The sequence below is a fragment of the Sapajus apella genome, unplaced genomic scaffold (assembly GCF_009761245.1).
Source record: "Sapajus apella isolate SASKATOON/1434 unplaced genomic scaffold, GSC_monkey_1.0 scaffold69, whole genome shotgun sequence".
Classification (NCBI taxonomy): Eukaryota; Metazoa; Chordata; class Mammalia; order Primates; family Cebidae; genus Sapajus; species Sapajus apella.
In genome coordinates this window covers 10873503-10896678 of record NW_022437009.1, presented here as the reverse complement: position 1 = coordinate 10896678, position 23176 = coordinate 10873503, and the positions used below count along the sequence as shown (strand labels likewise).

Sequence of the window (23176 nt, the reverse complement as noted above, 5' to 3'; positions counted from 1 at the left end):
AGTGGGAGCTGCAATCCCGAGCTGCTAGTGATCAGCCATCTTGGATCTCTCTGCCTGTAAAGTTGGAACTTTTTTTTTTTGAGACAGGGTCTCACTTTGTCACCCAGGCTGGAGTCCAGTGGGACAAACACTGCTCAGTGCAGCCTTGACCTCCCAGGCTCAAGCAGAACTCCTGCTTCAGCCCCCCAAGTAGCTGGCACTACAGACGTATGCCACCATGCCCAGCTAATTTTCGTAGAGACAGGGTTTCACCATGTTGCCTGGGCTGGTCTTGGACTCCCAGGCTCAAGCAATCTCCCCGCCTCAGCTTCCCAAAGTGCTGGGATTATAGGTGTGAGCCACTGCTCTTGGCCTCCAGTTTGAACTTAATCTTAAGGGATATTGGGTGCCAATATTTTTGGAGAGGGAAGGTGAATTATCTAAAATTATATTTTAAGAAGTGATAAGGGTAGATTGAAGAGTCTGAAACCCAAACTTTGACTTTTTGATCTAATTCTTGAATAATTTTCTTAGAAATAGAATTCTAGGCGAGGCATGATGGCAGGTGCCTATAATCCCAGCTACTAGGGAGGCTGAGGCAGAAGAATCACTTGAACCTGGGAAGTGGAGGTTGCAGTGAGTTGAGATTATGCCGCTGCACTCCAGCCTGGGCAACAAGAGCGAAAGTCCTTCTCAAAAAAAAAAAAAAAAAAAAAAAATCACCCAGTCTTAGGTAATTAGTTGTAGCAGCACAAACAGAGACAATATTTACTGCAATTTAAGGCCGGGTGCAGTGGCTCATGCCTATAATCCCAGCACTTTGGGAGCCCAAGGCAGGCGGATCACCTTAGGTCAGGCATTTGAGACCAGCCTGGCCAACACGGCAAAACCCTATCCCTACTAAAAAATACAAAAATTAGCTGGACGTTGTAGTCTGCACCTGTAGTCCCAGGTACTCGGGAGGCTAAGGCAGAAGAACCGCTTGATCCCAGGAGGCAGAGGCTGCAGTGAGCCAAGATTACACCACTGCACTGAAGCCTGGGCGACAGAGTGAGAAACTCTGTCTCAAAAAAAAAAAAAAAAAAAAAAAAACTAAAAACCAAGGGCTAGGGTTACTTGCAGATTTGAAAGAGATGACTAGATAATGAAGTAAATGACTATAAAGAAAACGTGACTCAATGCAGCATAGAGAGAGACAGAGCTGGGACTACAGTAGCTGGGACTACAGACATGTGCCACACGCCTGGCTAATTTTTGTACTTGTTGTACAGACAAAAGAGAGAATAGAATGAGAAATAGAATAGAAATAGAGAATAGAATGAGATGGTCCAACTTACATCTAATGGGATTTCCGAAAGGAGAAAGAATAGCAAAAGCAGGAAAAAAGGCAATGTTCAAAGAGAATATGTCTAAGAATTTCGGAATTAATAAAAGATACGAATCTCAGGCTGGTACAGTGGCTCACACCTGTAATCCCAGGGCTGTGGGAGGCTGAGGCAGGTGAAATGCTTGAGCTCAGGAGTTCGAGACCAGCCTGGACAACATGGCAAATCCCCATTTCTACTAAAAATACACACACACACGCACGCACGCACACGCACACACACACACACAAATTGGCCAGGCATGGGGGTGCATGCCTGTAGTCCCAGCTACTCGGGAGGCTGAGATGGAAGAATCACCTGAGCCCAGGGAGGTCGAGGCTGCAGTGAGCCGAAATGGAATCACTGCGCTCCAGCCTGGGTAATCAGAGTGAGACTCTGTCTCAATTTTTGAAAAAAAGTGATACAAATCTCAGACTCAAAAATTAAGAATTCCAGGCCATGGAGAAAAAGATAAATCCGTATCTAAATATACATCAATGTGGAAGCTGTGTGGCTCTTCAGGACTTAGCCTTGACAGTCACTTAGTGTCATGTCCACTGTATTTTGCCTATTGGTCTAAGTAGTCACAAGCCTGCCCAGATTTGAGGAGGCTGGAGAGTGTAGGAATGGAGCCCACTTTTGTTTTTTCTCTTTTGAGAACCCACTTTTCTAAGAGAGAAAGGCAAAAGAATTTCAGCCGCACTAGGTGAGATGGCAATTGTCAACACAAATGCAAAAGCAGACACTGTGACCTTGTGGCTGTTCTTGAGGGAAGGTAGTCACCAAGATGAACTCAGATATGTCTAAACTAATATTTATTATTACTATTATTTTAGAGATGAGGGCCTCGCTCTGTCCTCCAGGCTGGAGTGCAGTGGTGGAATCTTGGCTCACTGCAACATCCGCCTCCCTGGTTCAAGCGATTCTCTTGCCTCAGTCTCCTGAGTAGCTGGGATTACAGGCACCTGCCACCATGCCTGGCTAATTTTTATACTTTTAGTAGAGACGAGGTTTCACCATGTTGGCCAGGCTGGTCTCAAACTCCTGACCTCAGGTGATCCACCTGCCTCGGCCTCCCAGAGTGCTGGCACACAGGCGTGAGCCACCTTGGCCGGACAAGTCTATTAATTTAAAAAATTATTTCAGAGAATATTATTTTGAGGGCTCTTGAGAACCCATATGGGAACCTTCAGGGGTCTAAGGATTCCATTTGGAGAAACAGTGTTACAGGAGATTGGGTATTACAAAATACCCAGCTACAGAAGTTACAGAATTACCCCGTTACAGAAGCCCTGTCTGTTGAGCTGGTTCTCCAGGCTAGAATTCTGTCCTCCAGGCTCTCTCAATCAGGCAGCTACCATATCCAAACAAGCGATCTCCTTGGAGAGTTTTGCGTAGGCCACCACCTAGTTGGCCTGGTCCTGACATGTATGATTAAAAGTCAGGTGAAAACATTTATTAGAACATTTTGATCTCATTAAAAAGTAATAGAAGCACATCTTTAGAATATAATCTCATAAAGCCATGCCTAGTAGACAGATGTCGGTACTGTATTCTCTCCTATCAGAAGGAGATTGGAATTTATAAAGGGACATTTTGTTTCTTGGTGACAAAGCCATTTCAATCCTAGGGATATTTACAACCAGTACGGAAAAACCCTCTGCACCTGAGGGGCTGGCCGCAGTTACAGATTGTCATAAATGTCAGCGACCAGCCTATCTCTTGGAGAGATGACCTCCGGGGAGTTGCTGGGGAAGGACAGGTGTTGCTCCATATGTATGAGAAGACCCGGATTAGAGAAGAGGGCGCGTCGGGCAGGTGGTAAACAAGACGGGGGAAACTGAGGAGCATCTAACGGCTGAGGATTATCAGGGCAAGGCCAGAAATGTCAGTGGGGCTCCTTTCTCTCAGCCCTGCTGCCAGCGGGAGGAGAGAACACCTGGCACTCCCTCATAAGCCCTCTTCAGGCAGGGTCAGAGCAGTAGCTGATTTTTTTTTTTTTTTTAACGACTTTACAAAGAGCTTTCCTAAACATAATCCCCTAATCATCCAGAGAGATCAGTGTTCCTCAGTTTTGCCAGGGAGAACTACTGAACTATTTAATCATCTTAGCAGGGTGTTACTATCCCTGTTTTACAGACAAGGGAGATTGAATGACTGGCCATGGTCATACAGTATGGGGTGGAAGGACAAAAGCAGGTTCTAGAACTTTGGCTGTAATCCCAGCATCCCACAGCTCCCGAGCTGTTCTAGGGCCACACCCTGTCCCACCATTCAGTCATCCAACAAATACTTATTGAAAGCTACTATGTCAGGTGCTGTTCTGGGTGTCTGGGGTACGTCCATGGACAAAAACAAAGATCTGTGTTCTGATGGCACTTACATTTGATCTGGAATGGGGACAAGGGTAGAAATAGACAATAAACACAGCAAATAGTAAAGGTATAAAGTGTGTGTTTGAAGGTGGTAAATGCTATGGAAAAAAATTTAAAGTCGTTCAAGATTTGAAGGATCAATGGATTGTTGAGACGCGGGAGCCGATTGCAATTGTAAACAGGGAGGTCGAGGCGGAAGGGATAATATTGGCAATCCTTCAGGAGGTTTTTTTTTTTTTTTTTTGAGAAGGGGTCTTGCTCTGTCACCCAGGCTGGAGTGCAATGGTGTGATCTCAACTCACTGCACCCTCTTCCTCCTGGGTTCAAGTGATCCTCCTGCCTCAACCCTTCAAGTAGCTGGGATTACAGGCGCCCTCCAACACGCCCGGCTAATTTTTGTATTTTCAGTAGAGACAGGGGTTTCACTATGTTGTCCAGGCTGGTCTCAAAGTCCCGACCTCAGGTGATCTGCCCACCTCAGCCTCCCAAAGTGCTGGGATTACAGGAGCGAGCCACCGCTCCCTGCAGCTTTTGTGAGGGCTAAAGGGGAAGAAGATGCAGGTACAAGGCCGGGCGTTGTGGCTCAAGCCTGTAATCCCAGCACTTTGGGAGGCCGAGGCGGGTGGATCACGAGGTCAAGAGATCGAGACCATCCTGGTCAACATGGTGAAACCCCGTCTCTACTAAAAATACAAAAAATTAGCTGGGCATGGTGGTGCGTGCCTGTAATCCCAGCTACTCAGGAGGCTGAGGCAGGAGAATTGCCTGAACCCAGGAGGCGGAGGTTGCGGTGAGCCGAGATCGCGCCATTGCACTCCAGCCTGGGTAACATGAGTGAAACTCCGTCTCAAAAAAAAAAAAAAAAAAGAAGATGCAGGTACAGTGCTGGGCCCCGAGCCTGGCGCATGGGTGCTTAGAGATGCTCACTAGGGTGGCTGTTATTACTGCTAGCAGTCCTGCCTCCCTCACTGGACTGGTGAATGTCTTCCAAGAACCCTCACGCCAAGGCTCTGCCCAAAATAGGCAGCTTAAGTTACACACAAACTGAGCAACAGGGTCAAGGTCCTGCCTGGCTTAGAGCAGAGTGGCACAAACTGCCCCAGGTCAGTGTGAAGGCCACTTTCTGCTTTGCGTGATGTGTCAATGGCCAAGCAGGCAGGGCAGCCCCTGCCAGGGGGTGCTGTCTCTGCTGTTTGGATCAAAGTAGAATCTGGAAAGCCAGAGTAGAATAGAGCAATGCTGAAAGAAAGGGCAGTGTAAGGCCAGGGTTCCCCCAGACTCCTTTAGACTGCGAGCCCGCGCCCCACACCGTATTGCTAGGTGATGTTTCAGGGACTGAGGACGGCCAGCAGGGCCGGCGGGACTGGGGTCTGTGACTGAGGACGGCCAGCAGAGCCCGCAGGACTGGGGTCTGTGACTGAGGACGGCCAGCAGGGCCGGCGGGACTGGGGTCTGTTTGCTTCTTCCGCTGCTGTTGGGTCTGCTGCTTGCTCTCGGGGAGGGGAGGTCTTACTTGTAGGTAGAGGAAACAACTAACTTCGAGGGATGAATAAAAGGACGCCAAAACGGCACCTTGACCCTCTGCGTCTGCCTGGGTGTCTGCAGTTTCACCTCCAGCCACTCATTCAAGTAAAGACTCTGGCATCTTAACGTTTTCAGTGTGTGAAATTTTTGGTTCAAACAAAATTTTAACTTAGAAGTATTAACAAGAAAAAAATATTTTAAAATGTTGCTCCATTAACAGGGGACTCTCTAGTTCCCCCTTTTAAGGGGCTGGCTTTCTTCTAAACCCCTAGACTCTGGAGCATAATTTAAAAATCACTGAGTTAAAGCATTTCAGCCACACTGTTAAAAAGTAAACAGCTTGGTTTGGTAAAATATTAAGCTATTTTAAAATTACTAATACATTATGGCAGGTGGTGACGTTTTCCTGTGTAGGGAGGAGGGGAGATTAATAGACTCCTTAGAGGATTTGAAGTAATACAATGGACCCACTGCCCAGAAAAATGCACATACCTGAATTCTGCCTCTGGCTGTATATGGGAAATGGTCCTTGGACCATAGGTTAAGGACCCCTATCTTGTAGGAGATTTGTTTATGTGATATTTTCTAATCGGATTAATATTTAAGGCTTGGGGCACAGAAGAGTGAGTTTTGAAAAGGGAGGAAGGAGAAGAAGAGCTAGGGAACCAGGATCTTGCTGGTGGAGCCCGGGAATGTGTTTTTAACATAATCTCCAGGCAGTTCTGATCAGACAGCTGCAGGCCTCAGAGGTCTAGAGCCGGTGCACCCAGGCCCTACTGAGTCAGCAGTCCTAAGTAGTGGGAGGAGGGAGGGAGCCTGGAAGGAGCACAGCAGCCGGAGAACAATGGGAAATGTCCTCTCCCCATCAGCCCTCCTCTTCACAAGGGGAGGTCGGGGTCGCAATGCCCCTGAGCCTCAAGCAGCCCATCCACCCAAAGCTTGAGCAGAGGCACCCTGAAACAAACAGTGCAAACACCAAGAGCTCACAAAACACCCACCAGGGCTGGGCCTGAGAGAACGTCTCCTCTGAGGGACTCCTCTTCCAAATTCTGACATTTCTCCATGGTTTTCCATGTTCCTATGCTAAGCAGAATTCATTGGTACTTCCCAGCAAAGGGCTAGTCTCTCCTTAACAGGGAACTTTTAGAGCTTGCTGGAAGTAACATAGGGCTTCCATTAATTTGGGGTTGATTAATGGAATCTGCTCTGGTCAGGGTCAGGTACTTTCCAAGCAAAGATGCATTTGCAACTGAGTCAACAACTCCCTACTGACCCTGCTACACCCAGCTCCAGGGGATTTGCCTGGCCCACTCCGCCCTCATTTTTTTTTTTTTTTTTTCGAGGCAGTGTCTCACTTTGCCACCCAGGCTGGAGTGCAGTGGTGTGATCACAGCTCACTGCAGTCTCCACCTCCCAGGCTCAATGCATCCTCCCACCTCAGCCTCTTCAGTAGCGGGTACTATAGGCATGTGCCACTACACCTGGCTAATTTTTGTATTTTTTTGTAGAGCGGGGTTTCACCATGATGCCCAGGCTGGTCTTGAATTCCGGGCCTCAAGCAATCCTCCTGCCTTGGCCTCCTAAAGTGTGGAGATTACAGGCATGAGCCACTTGTGCCCAGCCCCTAATTTTGACATTCTCCCCAAAGAATCTGCTTTTAGGCCGGGCGCGGTGGCTCAAGCCTGTAATCCCAGCACTTTGGGAGGCCGAGGCAGGTGGATCATGAGGTCAAGAGATCAAGACCATCCTGGTCAACATGGTGAAACCCCGTCTCTACTAAAAATACAAAACATTAGCTGGGCATGGTGGCGCGTGCCTATAATCCCAGCTACTCAGGAGGTTGAGGCAGGAGAATTGCCTGAACCCAGGAGGCGGATGTTGCGGTGAGCCGAGATCGCGCCATTGCACTCCAGCCTGGGTAACAAGAGTGAAACTCCGTCTCAAAAAAAAAAAAAAAAAAAAAAAAAAAGAATCTGCTTTTTAGGGACTGTGAGAGGAGAAGAGAAACTTCTCTTCTGAAAGCAGATGCTTTGGGAACAGGGGAAGAAGTGACCTCCCCCAGATCCCGAGGCATCCAGTCTAAAGTTGGCTTCAGTTAAAACCCAGGTTTACTTAAGAACCTGTTTCTTGACATGGGTCCTATCCCAGCCAAGACAAACCCAAGTCACATTGATCTTCTGCTTCCTTGTCTGCTTGTGACTTTCCACACACTGGTTTTAAGACTTAGAACGTGAGACACCTGCTTGGCTCTGTCTATTCTCTCTGGGAGGTAGGAGTGGCAGGGAAATTGCTCCCTTTTTCCCAGCAGTCTGTGGGTAGTTATTCTTAGCCCTGTTAATGTTTTACCCAAATATAGCCATTTATCAAAATTGTATAGTTAATATTTGTTCATTTCAATGTATGTAAATTTTACCTTTTGGAAAATGACCATGAGGCCAGCGCAGTGGCTCAAACCTGAAACCCAGCACTTTGGGAGGCCAAGGCGGGGGGATCGCTTTGAGCTCAGGAGTTCAAGACCAGCCTAGGCAACATGGCGAAACCTCATCTCCATTAAAAATAAAAAATAAAAACGAGCCGGGCATGGTGGCACAAGCCTGTAATCCCAGCTATTCAGGAGGCTGAGGTGAAAGGCTAGCCTGAGCCGGGAGTTCAAGGCTGCAGTTGCAGTGAGCTGAGATCATGCTACTGCACTGCAGCATGGGTGACAGAGTGAGACCCTGTCTCAAAAAAAAAAATGAAAAACGACAATCTTGTGTGGGGAGGAGCAGGTGGAGGCAGATGCAGTGGGGTGGAGGTGATAAAGAATGGCAGAAATTGGTAAGTATTGAAGCTGGCTGATGAGACAGACGGCTCATTGCACCATTTTGTTTTTTAAAATATATATTTGAAATAATATATTTCAAATTTGCCATAATAAGTTTTTTAAATTCACCATACCAAAAAGTAAAAGTGGGTGAAAAGACTTAGGGATGTCTGTTTTCTCTTAGAAATCTCCCTTCTTCATCAAGAATCTCAAAGAAATTCATACTCTTTAACCTAGTAATTCCACTTCTGGGAATTTATCCAAAGGAAATAATTAGAGATACAAAGAAAGTGTCATTGCAGTGTTATTTAAAATAAGGAAAAATGGGACACAATTCCAGGTCCAACAATAGGGGAATGGTGCAAGAAATTGATGCAACCATGAAGGACATGGGAAAGTGCTCTTGACCTAGAATTAAATGGAAAAAATTCAGAATACAAAACCATATATCATATGATCTTCATTTCGCATGTGTACATGCATGTATAGAATAAGAATCTGGAAAGAAATACAGGAAAATGTTAAAAATAGTTATGTCTGTTCGGTGGACTTGTGGCAGATATTTATTTTCTTTTTTATTCTAGTCTGTATTTTCATCTTTCCTGCACTTAAAGTGTATTACTTTGGTAATTATTTTTAACTAGATGTGCTATTTTCAAAGAAAAGGGAAAAAAGATGGAAGAAAGGACAGATTTCCATGTCCCTCATGTACCCTGAGGACCTTTGCAGGCTGAGAAGTGCCCATGTTAATCCCCGGAGACCGCATTTGAAGGGCTTTCCAGTTAGTCTGGGCATCTGTTGCAGGCATGGTTGGTCAGCTGGGCTGGGGAAGCTTCCTGGCAGGAAAAGGAAGGCTGGTAGAACGGTAGACTTCACTGCCACCTGGTCACTTTATGCTTCTCCCTTGGAGAGTTCTGTCTTCTTCTTTTTTTCCTGTCCTGTCTTCTCTTTTTTTTTTTGTCTGAGACAGAGTCTCACTCTGCCACCCAGACTGGCATGCGGTGGCACGATCTCAACTCACTGCAACCACCCTCTCCCAGGATCAAGAGATTCTCCTGCTTCAGCCTCCTGAGTACCTGGGTTTACAGGTGTGTGCCACCACACCCAGCCAATGTTTTGTGTGTTTTTTTTTTTTTTTTTAGTAGAGACGGGGTTTCACTGTGTTAGCCAGGATGGTCTCAATCTCCTGACCTCATGGTCTATCCACCTTGGCCTCCCAAAGTGCTGGGCTTACAGGCATGAACCAGAGCGCCCAGCCCATCCCTGTCTTCTTAGCTCTGCTGTTGCCAGGTTATTTTGGAGCAACTAGGCTAAAAGTCTGTGGGAGCTGGCTTGTCCTGTTTCAAACCACCATCGCTTGGAAGAGAAACAATGTGGTTTAATGGTTAGTGTCAGATCGGAGTTAGAGATATGCTACTGTGTTTGCCACAGCCCTTAGACATCCAGACCCTGCTCTGGAGAAGTGGGGGCAAGCAACAGCATGCAGCGGCAACTAAACCTCTTTGGGATGCGTGTTTATGGTCTGTCTCCTCTCCACCCCATCCCTGCCGGCACACTCCCCACCACATATGCATAAAAGCTCTGGAAATCCACAGGTGTCAAACACCACTGCTTCGCCAGAACCTAGCACATATCAGGCCTTCAGTACGTGCTTGCTGAATGTGGGATGAGTGAACATCACTTTCTTAGAATGTAGAAGAGCAGACATATTCCAAGTTAACAGTATCTTCTGAGTTTAAATATTTTAATTCCAAAAAGAGCAGAATGTTTGAAAAAAAAATTGCACTTAATATTTCTTTGCACAACTGCAACACTGTGTTTCTGAAAGTTGTTAATAGCAAACAAATAAGCATGAGGGAACCACCCCAGCCCGGGTCTGTCCAGTGAGGCTGCCACGATGTGCACTCTGCCTGCTGCCTCCACTCCTCCCTCTTGGTGTTTCTGAGTTTGGCCAACCATTTGGATAATAATTAAAATATTTTTGGGTGGGTGTGGTGACTCACATTTATAATTCTAGCACTTTGTGAGGCCAAAGTGGAAGGATTGCTTGAGTCCAGGAGTTCAAGACCAGCCTTAGCAACATAGCAAGACCCCATCTCTACAAAAAAAATTTTTTTTAATTAGCCAGATATAGTGGTGCACACCTGTAGTCCCAGCTACTCAGGGGGTTGAGGAGGGAGAATCTCTTGAGCTCAGGAGGTTGAAGCTGCAGTGAGCTGTGATCACACCACTGCTCTTCAGCCTGGACAACAGAGTAAGACACCATCTCTAAATATATGTAGATTTATATTTTATAAAATATTGTTTATTTTGGAGATATTTCTCAAATTTAGACTATCAGATCATCAGGCTTCTACCTTCTAGGGTACTCAATAGAATAACTCAGAGGTTAGGCGTGTTCTCTAGGACCTGTGGTATCACCTTTTAAAAAAAATTTAAAATCATGGCAAAGTATGCATAACAAAAGTTGCCAGCTTGACCATTTTTAAGTCTACGGTTCAGTGGCATGAAGTACACTCATATTGTTGTGCTACCATCGGCATCACCATGGGCATTATCCACAGAACTCTGTCTGACAAAATGGCGTGTGCCTGTCCTCCCAGCTACTCGGGAGGCTGAGGTAGGAGAATAGTTTGCCTCCTGGGTTCAGGCAATTCTCCTGCCTCAACCTCCCGACTAGCTGGGACTATAGGCACATGCCACCACACCCAGCTAATTTTTTGTATTTTTAGTAGAGACGGGGTTTCCCCATGGTGGCCAAGATGGTCTTGATCTCCTGACCTCGTGATCCGCCTGCCTTGGCCTCCCAAAGTGCTGAGATTACAGGCGTGAGCCACTGCGCCTGGCCTGTTTGCAAAGTTTTTTATGCACTCGGATTTCCTTGCAAAGTTTTTAGCAGCTTGAGAGCCATTGCTGACCCCAGATGCACTTTGTGATAGGAGCCTACAGCAGGCTGCCTCAAACACCGGCGGCCCTGCAGACTCTGGACGCAGATAGCCTGGGTCCAATCCTGCTTTGGCAATTCCTGGCTGTGTGGCTTTGCGCTAGTGATGTTGCCTCTCAACACCTCAATGTTCTCATCTGTAAAGTGGTAAAATAATTTACCAAGGATTGTTTTGGAGATTGGGAAACTACTGTGTCAAGTGCTTGACCTACATCGTCTTAATCATGCTCACAGAGGGCCCTATTGCACATGGGAAAAAGGAACTCCCTCTCTGGGCAGATGCAACCCCCAAATAGGAGGTACCACCTAACATGCAAGGCTTGAGCTAGATTTTACCCTTCACTCATGCCCTGAGCTAGGTAACCTTATGAATAGCCTGCATAACTGTATACAGCAGCCCAGCCCCTCTCTGATGCAGGGGTTTGTATGTCTCCATTTTTCAGTGAGGCAGCTATGGCTTAGGGAAGTCGAGCACCATGTGGGAAGGGGTTGTGGGATCACTTCTAATTTGCCAATTTACTTAGGGCTCACGAAAGAGGCTGACCCAGTCCCTGGGACCCTCCTACCACCTGAATTGTGGTCCACATCTGTGCCATCAGCTTATCAGCTTAACCTTATCCATCTTCCACAGTGGATGGTAATGAAGTACAGCTCTAGCATCTAACCCATAGATTACCACCAATCTCTAGTCTCTAAAAAGTTCCTTTTCTTAATTTGAGACAGGGTCTCACTCTGTCATCTGGGCTGGAATGTAGTGGCACAATCATGGCTCACTGCAGCCTCAACCTCCTGGGCTCAGACGATCCTGCCACCTTGGCCTCCTGAATAACTGGGACTACAGGCATGTGCCACCATGCCGGGTGAATTTTTTTATTTTTAGTAGAGACAGGGTTTCACCATGTTGGCCAGGCTGGTCTCAAACTCCTGACCTCAACTAATTCACCTGCCTCGCCCTCCCAAAGTGTTGGGATTATAGGCATGAGCCACTGTGCCTGGCTTGTGTGGTGGGAAGGTAGAAGGAAGGACAGATTTCCATCCAGGTACCATCCTGACTTGACAGTCTTGTTATTTTTTTGGTCATTTCAGCAGTTCAATAGCTAGACAGTAAGGACTAAAAATATTGTGAACCTGAGTGAATTCTTCTGGAGCTTAAAGATCAGTGTTACCGACAGATAAGTCAATGCCGGCAAAGCATATTCCAGTTTCAGGATTTTCGGTCTTCCTTCTCATGTGCCCAGGAGTGTTACATGGCTGGGCGATACTAGAGAAGGATGCACTAACTAAAGGTCCCCACCCCCTCCTTTCTAAAGCCTCCCTTTATTTCCCTGATGAAAAGGCAGCACCCACTGCCTGCTGTGTCCCATTTAGCAGTATAATTTAGGTGTGCGTCATAGAATTGTGCGCGGGGAGGAGAAGGAGTTGCGTGCTGGGCGTATATACTGAATGTGTTTATCTGCCCCTTTGCAAACCTGTACTTTATGCAGACTATATACTTTTAGACAGATCACAGAGTAAACTGAGGTACTGTCAGGGAATTGATGTGTTCACAGAACACTGAATATAATTGAGGAGTTCTGCCAGTTCTATCCTCGATGTAACTCTCTCTAAGCTTATGTCTTTCTTTGAGACAGTCTCACTTTTTTGCACAGGCTGGATTGAAGCAGCACCATCTCAGCTCACTACAACCTCCACCCCCTTCCCTGCCCCCCACCCCCAGGTTCAAGAGATTCTCTTGCCTCAGCCTCCTGAGTAGCTGGGATTACAGGCACGTGCCATCATACCCAGCTAATTTTCTTATTTTTAGAAGAGACAGGGTTACACCATGTTGGCCAGCCTGGTCTCGAACTCCTGACCTCAGGTGATCCAACCACCTAAGCCTCCGAAAGTGCTGGGATTACAGGTATGAGCCATCGTGCCCAGCCCTAAACTTATGTCTTGAATGGTGCAATCTCAAAGTAAAGTTTAGATTTGAAACAGGTGTATTAGAGCCAGCCACCTTGAATGACATAAATATCCCCAAGTGGCATGAAGTAAATGAGCACATATTGAAAGGGAAATTTTCTAAGGCTTGGAACCACCATTTTCTCAGCAAACCTTCCACCTGAGTGGGACTTAGGAGACATCAAATGAAAGATGATGAAAAGTAGCTGGGCATGGTGATGCGTGCCCATATTCCCAGCTACTCAGGAGGCTGAGGCTGGAGGATCTCTTGAGTCCAGGACTTCTGGGCTGTAGTGCACTATGCAGATCAGGTGTCCGCACTAAGTTCAGCATCAATATGATCATCTCCCGGAAGCAGGGGGCCACCAGGTTACCTAAGGAGAGGTGAACCAGCCCAGCTTGGAAACCAAGCAGGTCAAAACTCCTGTGCTGATCAGTCGTGGGATCGCGCCTGTGAACAGCCACTGCCCTCCAGCCTGGGCAACATAGCGAGTCCCAGCCTCTTAAAATATAAAATAAAATAAAATAAAAAAAAGAAGTAATGGGTGCCTCCAAGAGGCCAAATGCAGTGAGAATGAACCGAAATGATCTTCAAACAGATTAGATATTTTAACACCAATTCTAAGGCCTCAGAAGTGAGCCTAGCTGCTGGCAGACAACCAATATTGTCATATTTAATTTTTAGATTTGGTTGATAAATTTGGCCCTGTGTGAGTTTGTGTTTGGTCAGAGTCTATAAGGGTGGAGGAGGATTGCTGGTGGGAAGGCCTGGTTTCTAGCTCAGTGGCTTATAGGCTGTGTGACCCTGGACAAACTATCACCCCATTGAGAGTCTGTTTTGTCATCTGTACAATAAAGAAAACAACCCCTGCTCTACTTGCCTTACAGGGAGTTGTGAAGATCAAACAAGATGGTATTTGGGAACTGAACACACTGCACAAAAGACCAGCATGATTATGTTCACAAGGACAACATGGTCCTTTCTGCCTTGCTCACTCCATTCTCCATTTAATTTACACACAGAGGATTTTGCCCCTCATTCTTGCAGCAAAATCCTTTTGAAAGTCTCACTTTTAGAAGTAGATTGACATCAGATATGTGTAGTTGCCCTATTTATCTTCAGAGTCCTCTGAGATGAAGGAAAGACAAGAATTATTAGGAAAAATAGACCCAAAGAGATGGTAGCCCAAGGGCACAAAGAATTCCCATCCTGATGTTCTTTCTTTTCTAGATGACATTGACATCTACATCCAAAGCCAAAGATTCTGGTTAAAAGTTAATCTCTTGGCTGGACATGGTGGCACACATAGTGGCACCTGTAGTCTCAGCTACTTGGGAAGCTGAAATGGGAGGATAGTTTGAACCTAGGAAGTCAAGGTTACAGTGAGCCATGATAATGCCACTGCACTCCAGCCTGGGTGACAGAGTAAGAGCCTGTCTCTAAAAAAAAAGAAAAAGAACCAAAGAAAAGAAACTACAGCCGGGCGCGGTGGCTCAAGCCTGTAATCCCAGCACTTTGGGAGGCTGAGGCGGGTGGATCACGAGGTCAAGAGATCGAGACCATCCTGGTCAACATGGTGAAACCCCATCCCTACTAAAAATACAAAAACATTAGCTGGGCATGGTGGTGCGTGCCTGTAATCCCAGCTACTCAGGAGGCTGGGGCAGGAGAATTGCCTGAACCCGGGAGGCGGAGGTTGCGGTGAGCCGAGATCGTGCCATTGCACTCCAGCCTGGGTAATAAGAGCGAAACTCCGTCTCAAAAAAAAAAAAAAAAGAAACTACAACTTTACTGTATTACAACAAGTGTGAAACGCCACTGCTTCTAAGACACCTTTTTTTTTTTTTTTTTTTTTTTTTGAGACAGAGTCTCACTCTGTTGCCCAGGATGGAATGCAGTGGCACGATCTCTGCTCACTGCAGCCTCTGCCTCCCAGGTTCACGCAGGTCCCTCCTCCCAGGTTCCTCCTGCCTCAGCCTCCCAATCAGCTGGAATTACAGGGACCCACCACCACACCCAGCTAACTTTTGTATGTAGAGACAGCGTTTCACCATCTTGGCCAGGCTGGTCTTGAACTCCCGACCTCTTGATTTACCTGCCTCGGCCTCCCAAAGTGCTAGGATTCAGGTGTGAGCCACTGTGCCTGGCCGCAAACTTCAAAACTGTCTTATTTTTAGTCTCAGCTCCTTGATGTTATACATGTTATGCAATCATGCTTTCATGTGGGCTAAAGGGGGACATTAATTCCATTTTTCTTATGGATACAGTAATGCAAAGTACCTTTGAGCTTGAATATAGTTTTAGGTAAGTGCAGATTGTAACATACTTGTCAGAGGCAAAATCATCACTAACTCCATGGTCTGTTGCTTATTACCAGATTTAAAAGAGGAAGACATGCTTAAGGGCATTTGGCACATCAGTTGTGTTTTCTTTCTTCTGAGCGAAAGTTTGTTGTTTTATTTACTGCTTGATTTGGTTGTTTTGTTGTTATTCCATTTCTTTTTAGCTCAGGTAAAACAAACTATGAGTTTCCCATTGCACAGACAAATTAGGAATGAACAGGCTCACGTGAGGGCACATCACCTGCCTCGGCCAAATGATATTTTAATAAAATGTAATTGGGAATTCATAGTCTTTCTGATAGGAAAGGAACCCATAAGAAGCACAAGGAGGCCAGATGCAGTGGCTCATGCCTGTAATCCCAGCACTTTGGGAGCCCTAGGCCAGTGGATCATGAGGTCAGGAGTTCGAAACCAGCCTGGCCAACACAGTGAAATCCCATCTCTACTAAAAATACAAAAAATTAGCTGGGTGTGGTGGTGGGCGCCTGTAATCCCAGCTACTCGGGAGGCTGAGGCGGGAGAATCACTTGAACCCAGGAGGCAGAGGCTGCAGTGAGCCAAGATCCCACCACTGCACTCCAGCCTGGGTGACAGTATGAAACTCTGTCTCAAAGAAAAAAAAAAAGGAAAGAAAGAAAAGAAAAAGAAACACAGAGAAATAGAAATACCATTTCTGTGATGAACCCTTGTACATTTTTGGTGGACCGAGGTTTCCATTTATAACATCCTTCCATTTAGAATGTCCTCGTTCATAAATTCTACACTTTGAGATAAGAAAAACTCCACCTATTTCTAGCCTGTTCCTTAGTTACCTTCCCACATTCCTCTGTTCCATAAGGACACTACTTAAACATAACAACAAAGAGAGTCACCCACAAAGATGTATTTCTAGGGACTAGACCATGGCTGGGTGGAAAGGAACGATCCAAATTATTGCAGTTCTTGCACTGGCTTCCTCGTCATCAGCTCCCTGCAGGGGTCCCAGGGCCCATTTCTGAGAGGAGGAGCATTAGTAGCCATGGTGCTGGGCAGGAAGTGGGTGGGAAGCTGTTGATGTCTGATCACTGCTAATGCACATTTTGCCCACTGTTCTCTCCCCTGCAGTCTGAGTACCACTATGAGTACACCGCGTGTGACAGCACAGGTTCCAGGTGGAGGGTCGCCGTGCCGCATACCCCGGGCCTGTGCACCAGCCTGCCCGACCCCGTCAAGGGCACCGAGTGCTGTAAGCAGCTGTCCCGCTCAGGGCCTCCCTGTCACTCAGCTTCGGTCTCTCCCCCAAGTCTTCTGCCATCCACTTTAGGCCCTTCCTGGCAGAGCAGCTGCATTAATCAAGTCTTTTCCCTGTCCCTTATGAGATTTTGTGCAGAAGTACTTCATGAATGCAAACTGGATATCTGAATTTACTTTCATTTTAAAAGGAATTTAAATCCCATCAGTGGATACGGCGTAAGCAATGCCAGCTGTGTGCACTCAGATATTCTTTTCTGTTTGCATACATTTTCTTTTTTGCCTGTGTATGTCTCTCCAATCTATACTCACTCACCAGCCGCAATCAGTCATTAGGGAAGACTGAGATTTGCTTTCGTTCTTAAAAAGGAAGTCAGAGAGGCTAAGTTTCTGCAGAGACATCCTTTAACATGCTACAGGCCTCACTTCAGGGAGCAGGAATCTTCCCAACTATGGATCTGATTGTGCAAACGGAAAGGCAGTGACTTGCCGCAGCCCCGGCGCCCGCCTCTGTGACTGCAGTCACAACTTTTCTCCAGTTGGGAGCTGTTTCCCTGCATTCTTCTTTTAGGAATGCAAAGGGAATAACAATAAAAACCAGGCAGTAGATTTAAGGAATTATTTGAAGAGTTGGAAAGGAGTTTGAAGACATTAATATTCTCAAATTTAGTACAGTGCCTGGTTGAGTAAGTGGGCAAATAAATAGTTGTTAAATTAATGACTGGATATTGCTGAGACCTGAGCAGAACTGAGGTGTGCGCCAGACGCAGTGGTTCACGCCTGTAATCCCAGCACTTTGGGAGGCCGAGTCAGGCAGATCACGAGTCAGGAGTTTGAGACCAGCCTGACCAACATGGTGAAACCCCATCTGTACTAAAAATACAAAAGTCAGCTGGGCGTGGTGGCATGCGCCTGTAATCCCAGCTACTCAGGAGGCTTGAAGCAGGAGAATTGTTTGAACCCGGGAGGCAGAGGTTGTGGTGAGCCAAGTTCGTGCCACTGCACTCCAGCCTGGGTGACAGAGGGAGACTCCGTCTCAAAAAGAAAGAACCGAGGTGTGACTGACTAGTGGAAACAAATGAGCCATCTTCAGTGAGCTCTGCTGACTTTAGTGAGTCCCACTATGTGTAAGCACCATGATGTGCACACACAGTGTGAACTGCAAAGACAAATAAAGCACAGTCCCTGCGTTAGAAGCTTATGGTGGTGGAAAGTGCAGACTTTCATTCATCCACTCATTGTTTCGGAAACATTCACGAAGCTCCCAGTCTGTACCAGTCACTGAGCCAGCCATCCCCGGAGGGAACAGAGCCTAGTGGGTGGCAGACATATATGATATGAGAAAGAATGAGCGTTATGAATATTTAGGGATTAGGCATAGCTGGGAGGACCGCTTGAGCACAAGTTTAGACCTGGATGAACAGTGACACATTTGAGGAAGAGCTTGTGGTCCAGGGTAGAGGCAACACGGAGAAGGTGACTGATGGGGCTGAGGTGGAGAAAGATCTGTTGTGGGAGGTCAAGCTGGAAAGTGAGGCTGGAGGGAAATTGTTGGAAACTTTGAATGTCAGGCCAAGAGCATAATTCTAGAACCAAATGGGAGTGGCTGTTTATTTTTGTAAATAAGGAGAATAATAGTACATATGTGTTTTAGTTTTTATTTTTTAAAAGACAAGATCTCACTCTGTTTCCTAGGCTGAGGTACCATGGTACAAACATAGCTCTCTGCAGCCTTGACCTCCTGGGCTCAAGCAGTTCTCCCACTTCAGCCTCCTGAGTAGCTAAGACTACAGGCACACACCATCACTCCCAGCTAATTTAAAAAAATTTTTTTATACTGACAGGGTCTCACTATGTTGTCCAGGTTGGCCTCCAACCCCTGGGCTCAAGTGATCCTACTGCCTTGGTCTCTCAAAGTGTTGGGTTTACAGGCATGAGCCACTGTGCCTGATCATACCAGTGTTTTAGAAAGGTACCTCTAACCACAGAATGATCAGAAATAAGAATAGGAAGCTAGTTAGAAGGTTGTTGCAATGGCTGAGTTAACAGGTAATGAGAATCCCACCTAGCATGGTGGCAGCACAACCAGAAAGGCAGAGGCCAGAGGCTCAAGGGAGAAATTCAAGGTTGAAGGATCATGTGTCATTCAGAGGGGTCAGCACAGGAGACCTTGGCATCCTTTTCACTGGAGAGCTCTCAGAATGGTCAGGGCACCTCTCCAAAGGAAACAGGAGTGCCAGGGACAAGCCCAAAGTCCCACAGCAAGGCAGAGCATCCATGCCCTAGATCTTTTTAAAATAACAGCTTTATTTGTATATAATTTACATGCCATGAAATTCATTCCTTTAAGGATAAAATTCAGTGGCTTTTTGAATATTCACGCAACCGTCATCACTCTGATTTCACATTTTAATCATTCTACAAAGAAACCTCATATTATTAGCAATTGCTCCCCAGGCCCCTCCCCGCAGCCCCTGGCAACCACAAATCTACTTTCTGTCTCTATGGCTTTCCCTCTTTTGGCCATTCCATACAAATAGAATCACACATAACAAGGAATATCACTGCTGAAAAAAAAATATTTTTAAAGAACAACAAAATCACACAGTAAACGCCATGACCCTGAATCTTAGTGGGCCAAACTCCTAGATCCCAACCCTGCGCTCCTCCTTCAGCTGCTCATAGCCCGTCCACTTCTGGGGCTGCAGTGACCTCACTGTCCTGCCTTGTCTCTGCCCTGTTTTCCAGCCTTCTCTTGCAATGCCGGGGAGTTTCTGGATATGAAGGACCAGTCGTGTAAGCCGTGTGCTGAGGGCCGCTACTCCCTGGGCACAGGCATTAGGTTCGATGAGTGGGATGAGCTGCCCCATGGCTTTGCCAGCCTCTCGGCCAACATGGAGTTGGATGACAGTGCCGCTGAGTCCACCGAGAACTGCACTTCGTGAGTTTGCACACACTCCCCACCCCACCCCCGGCCCACTGGGGAAGAGGCTGCAGGGTACCCTGGACAGCCTCCTTCGCTGCCCCTCAGGCTGGGCAGGGAGGATGGAGGGAAGAGGCAGCTGGACTGCCAGGGTGAGGCCTGCAGCTGTGCCCACAGGAGCAGTGGATATGACTCTGCCTGGCCCACTCATTGATTTAAACTTACCAGTGATAGACAGGCATTTGTGGGAGGTAAGAAACATGTGGAAATAAGAGAGTGGACAAGGGGGACAAGGCTTACGTGGCCCAGTCTATTTAAAACAACACCCAGCTGGAGCTGGGCACAGTGGCTCACCCCTGTAATCCCAGTACTTTAAGAGGCTGATATGGGAGGATTGCCTGAGGCCAAGAATTTGAGACCAGCCTGGGCAACATAGTGAGACCCCTGTCTCTACAAAAAGTTTAAAAATTCTGCCAGGTGTGGTGGTGCATGTCTGTAGTCCCAGCAACTCAGGAGGCTGAGGCAAAAGGATAGCTTGAGTCCAGGAGTTCACAGTTAAAGTGAGCTGTGATCACACCACTGTACCCCTGGATAACAGAGCAAGACCCTGTCTCAATAAAAACCAAAAAACAAACAAGCAAACAAACCCAAAACTGGATTTCCACCACCGAATTTCGGATCAGCCAATATACTTTCTCAGCTTGATTGGAACACAATATGCAAAGCTGGGGTATCTTCCCGGCTTGGATGCTGACTTCTTTTTTGTTTTTTGAGACAGTCTCACTCTGTCACCCAGGCTGGAGCGCAGTGGAGCGATCTTGGCTCACTGCAACCCCCAGCTCCTAGGTTCAAGTGATTCTCCTGCCTCAGCTTCCTGAGTAGCTGGAATTACAGGTGTGTGCCACCATGCCTGGCTTTTTTTTTTTTTTTTTTTTTTTTTTTGTATTTTTAAAGTAGAGATGGGGTTTCACCATGTTGGCGAGGCTGGTCTCAAACTCCTGACCTCAGGTGATCCACCTGCCTCAGCCTTCCAAAGTGCTGGGATTACAGGCGGAAGCCACCCTGGGTGCTAACTTCTTTTTTTTTTTTTTTTTTGCGACGGAGTTTCGTTCTTGTTAGCCAGGCTGGAGTGCAATGGCCTGATCTCGGCTCACTGCAACCTCCGCCTCCTGGGTTCAGGCAATTCTCCTGCCTCAGCCTCCTGAGTAGCTGGGATTACAGGCACGTGCCACCATGCCCAGCTAATTTTTTGTATTTTTAGTAGAGACGGGGTTTCACCATGTTGACCAGGATGGTCTCGATCTCTTGACCTCGTTATCCACCCGCCTCGGCCTCCCAAAGTGCTGGGATTACAGGATTGAGCCACCGCGCCCGGCCGGTGCTAACTTCTAAAACTGATTCTGCCTAGCCTTGGCTCTGTGCTGGCTGAAATCTTCCAGATGCTGTGAGACCCCAGTGACTAGAACATTTTCTTGAAAAGCTCAGCCCAGGGTGCTTGGATAACTGGGTATTTATTTCAGATATGCCTTTTATAGGCCAGGCACTATTCTGGATGCTTTACATATATTATTTTCTCTAATTCTCACAAGAACCCTGTGAAATAGGCATTACTATTTCTATTACAGAGATGAGGAACTGGAGGCGTAGCAAGGTTATGACCTGCCCTTTGTTATCCGGCTTACAGCTGGCGAGATTGAAATTCAAGCCCAAGTTTCCACTGCCTCATAATGCTACCTTCAAATAACATTTATTACAGGCAAAGCAATGTTGGGTCCTAGGGATTGGAAGTAGGGGGACATGAGGACGTGAAAGGCAGTCGTATTGTTCCTTATTAAATATTGACAGCAAATACAGGAGGAAAGTAAATGAAAGTTTCTCCTATACCCAATCAAATGAATAAGAAGGACTCAATAATTGTATTACACTTGGATTTCCAAAACTGGGAGCAATGTCTCCCGTTCCTATACTTAAATCTTGTCTGAGTCAAGCAGTAGCTATTTAATCTGTAGTCCAATTTTGATGTTAATTTCGAGTTCAATTTGATGTGTGAAATTCATTAGCATGACAATACTGCATGCAGAGATGAAGCCAGAGAGCTTTAAAGCTGGAAGGCACTCGAAGGTGTGGGTTAAGACAACCAACCTCCATTTGAGTCCTAATGGAGAATGTCATTAGGCCATGGACAAGGGGCAGACCTGGCTCAGTCAATTCCTACCCATGTAAAGGAAGGATTTCATCTCTCTCTGGGGACTGCACCGAGAGTCCAGAAATCATTCTCTCTCAGTGAGGCAGGATGTGGGTGGGTTAATAATAACTTGTATTTCCACGGCAGGGACTATATCAGGGCCTGCATCTTAAGGCATCCCACGACATCACTGGGAGGGAGAGGATATTTCTCCTTCAATAGAGAGGAAATGGCCATCTGGAGAGGTTTTTGTGGTTTCCCCATCATCCCTCAGAAAGGCAATAATTGAGCTGCTACCTAGAGTGCAAGGATTTGGCTTTCCTGTTCAGCTGTGCGGCTACCCAAATCCTGCCTGTTCTGCCTCAAGAGCCTCGAAGCTGGTCTCCTGCTTCCATTCCCAGCCTCCTCCAGGCATGTCTGCTCAGCAGCCAGATTCATCTTTCTTCATTTCTTTTTTTTTTTTTAAGAGACAAAGTCTCACTGTCACCCAGGCTGGAACGCAATGGTACAATCACAGCTCACGGCAGCTTCAACCTCCCCGGGCTGAAGCCATCCTACCACCTCAACCTCCCACGTAGCTGACTTCTTATTTTTTGTAGAGACAGGGTCTTCCTACGCTCCCCAGGTTGGTCTCAAACTCCTGGGATCAAATGATCCTTCCACCCAGGCTACCAAAGAGCTGGGATTATAGGTGTGAGCCACTGCACCCAGCCTCATCTTCTTAAATCCGGTCATGATACTTTCCTGCTCAAAACTCTAGATTCAATGGCTGCCAATTGCTCTTGGGATAAAGTCCACTACCTTCCCACAGCCTCCAGGGCCCTGCTGCCCTGCCCTCTGCCGTCTGCCCATTTCCTCAGCCTCTCCCAAGGACTGTCTGTTTTCACTTGCTGTGTTCCAACCACACTCCTTCCCCACCTTGGGACATTTGAACACCTAGGGTAAGTTTCCTAAGCACCTCTGGGCTTTAGTTTCTTCAACCTAAAAATGATGAATGATGATAAAAATAGCACTCTTATAGGTTGAGGTAAGGATTAAATAAGATGATACTTGTAAAGAATTTAGAGAGATACCTGACACTAGAAATCAATCAAAACATGTTGTTATTATTGAACGTGAAATGTCTTCACCAGGGGCAACGCTGACAAAAATCAGAATTGTGATGCATTTTGCAAATGTAACCCACTTATAGCGTCTTCTTAATTATTCATCAAACTTCAGGGGTTATTTATAGCTGATGTTGTGGAGCACATTAGCATTAAAGGTTATGTCTTTCAACAAGGAGAAATCAGTGCTGTTAGGTTAGCTGAGCTATTTTGGATGAGCTCATGTTATATGTTTTCATTTTGAGAATAACACTGTCAAAGAGCTGGAAATAACCATGTTGTTCTGGGAAACACGGGGGAAATCTGTGGACTAATCTGAGGTTCCTTTAACTGGCCATTAATATTATTATTACTATTATTTTGAGATGGAGACTCACTCTTTCTCCCAGCTGCAGTGCAATGGCGCCATCTCGGCTTTCTGCAACCTCTGCCTCCTGGGTTCAAGCAATTCTCCTGCCT

At 46.5% G+C, this 23176-nt stretch overlaps 1 protein-coding gene and 1 long non-coding RNA gene across 5 annotated transcripts in view; one reads left to right on the top strand and one right to left on the bottom strand.

The window, feature by feature from the left end:
• Positions 1 to 2772, bottom strand: part of LOC116531179 — a 14850-nt gene extending 12078 nt beyond the window's left edge. The window contains exon 1 of the long non-coding RNA XR_004260304.1: positions 2621 to 2772. This is a non-coding gene — a long non-coding RNA (uncharacterized LOC116531179). The remainder of the gene's footprint in view (positions 1 to 2620) is intronic.
• The window catches only part of KIAA1324 (KIAA1324 ortholog), a 99988-nt gene that overhangs the window by 46030 nt on the left and 30782 nt on the right, over positions 1 to 23176 (top strand). For 2 of the 4 annotated variants that reach the window (XM_032249882.1, XM_032249883.1), the window contains exons 2-3: positions 16378 to 16498; positions 19252 to 19444. In XM_032249882.1, the coding sequence (XP_032105773.1) occupies positions 16378 to 16498; positions 19252 to 19444 (314 nt within the window). The remainder of the gene's footprint in view (positions 1 to 16377; positions 16499 to 19251; positions 19445 to 23176) is intronic. The other 2 variants (XM_032249885.1, XM_032249886.1) reach the window with 1 other exon arrangement.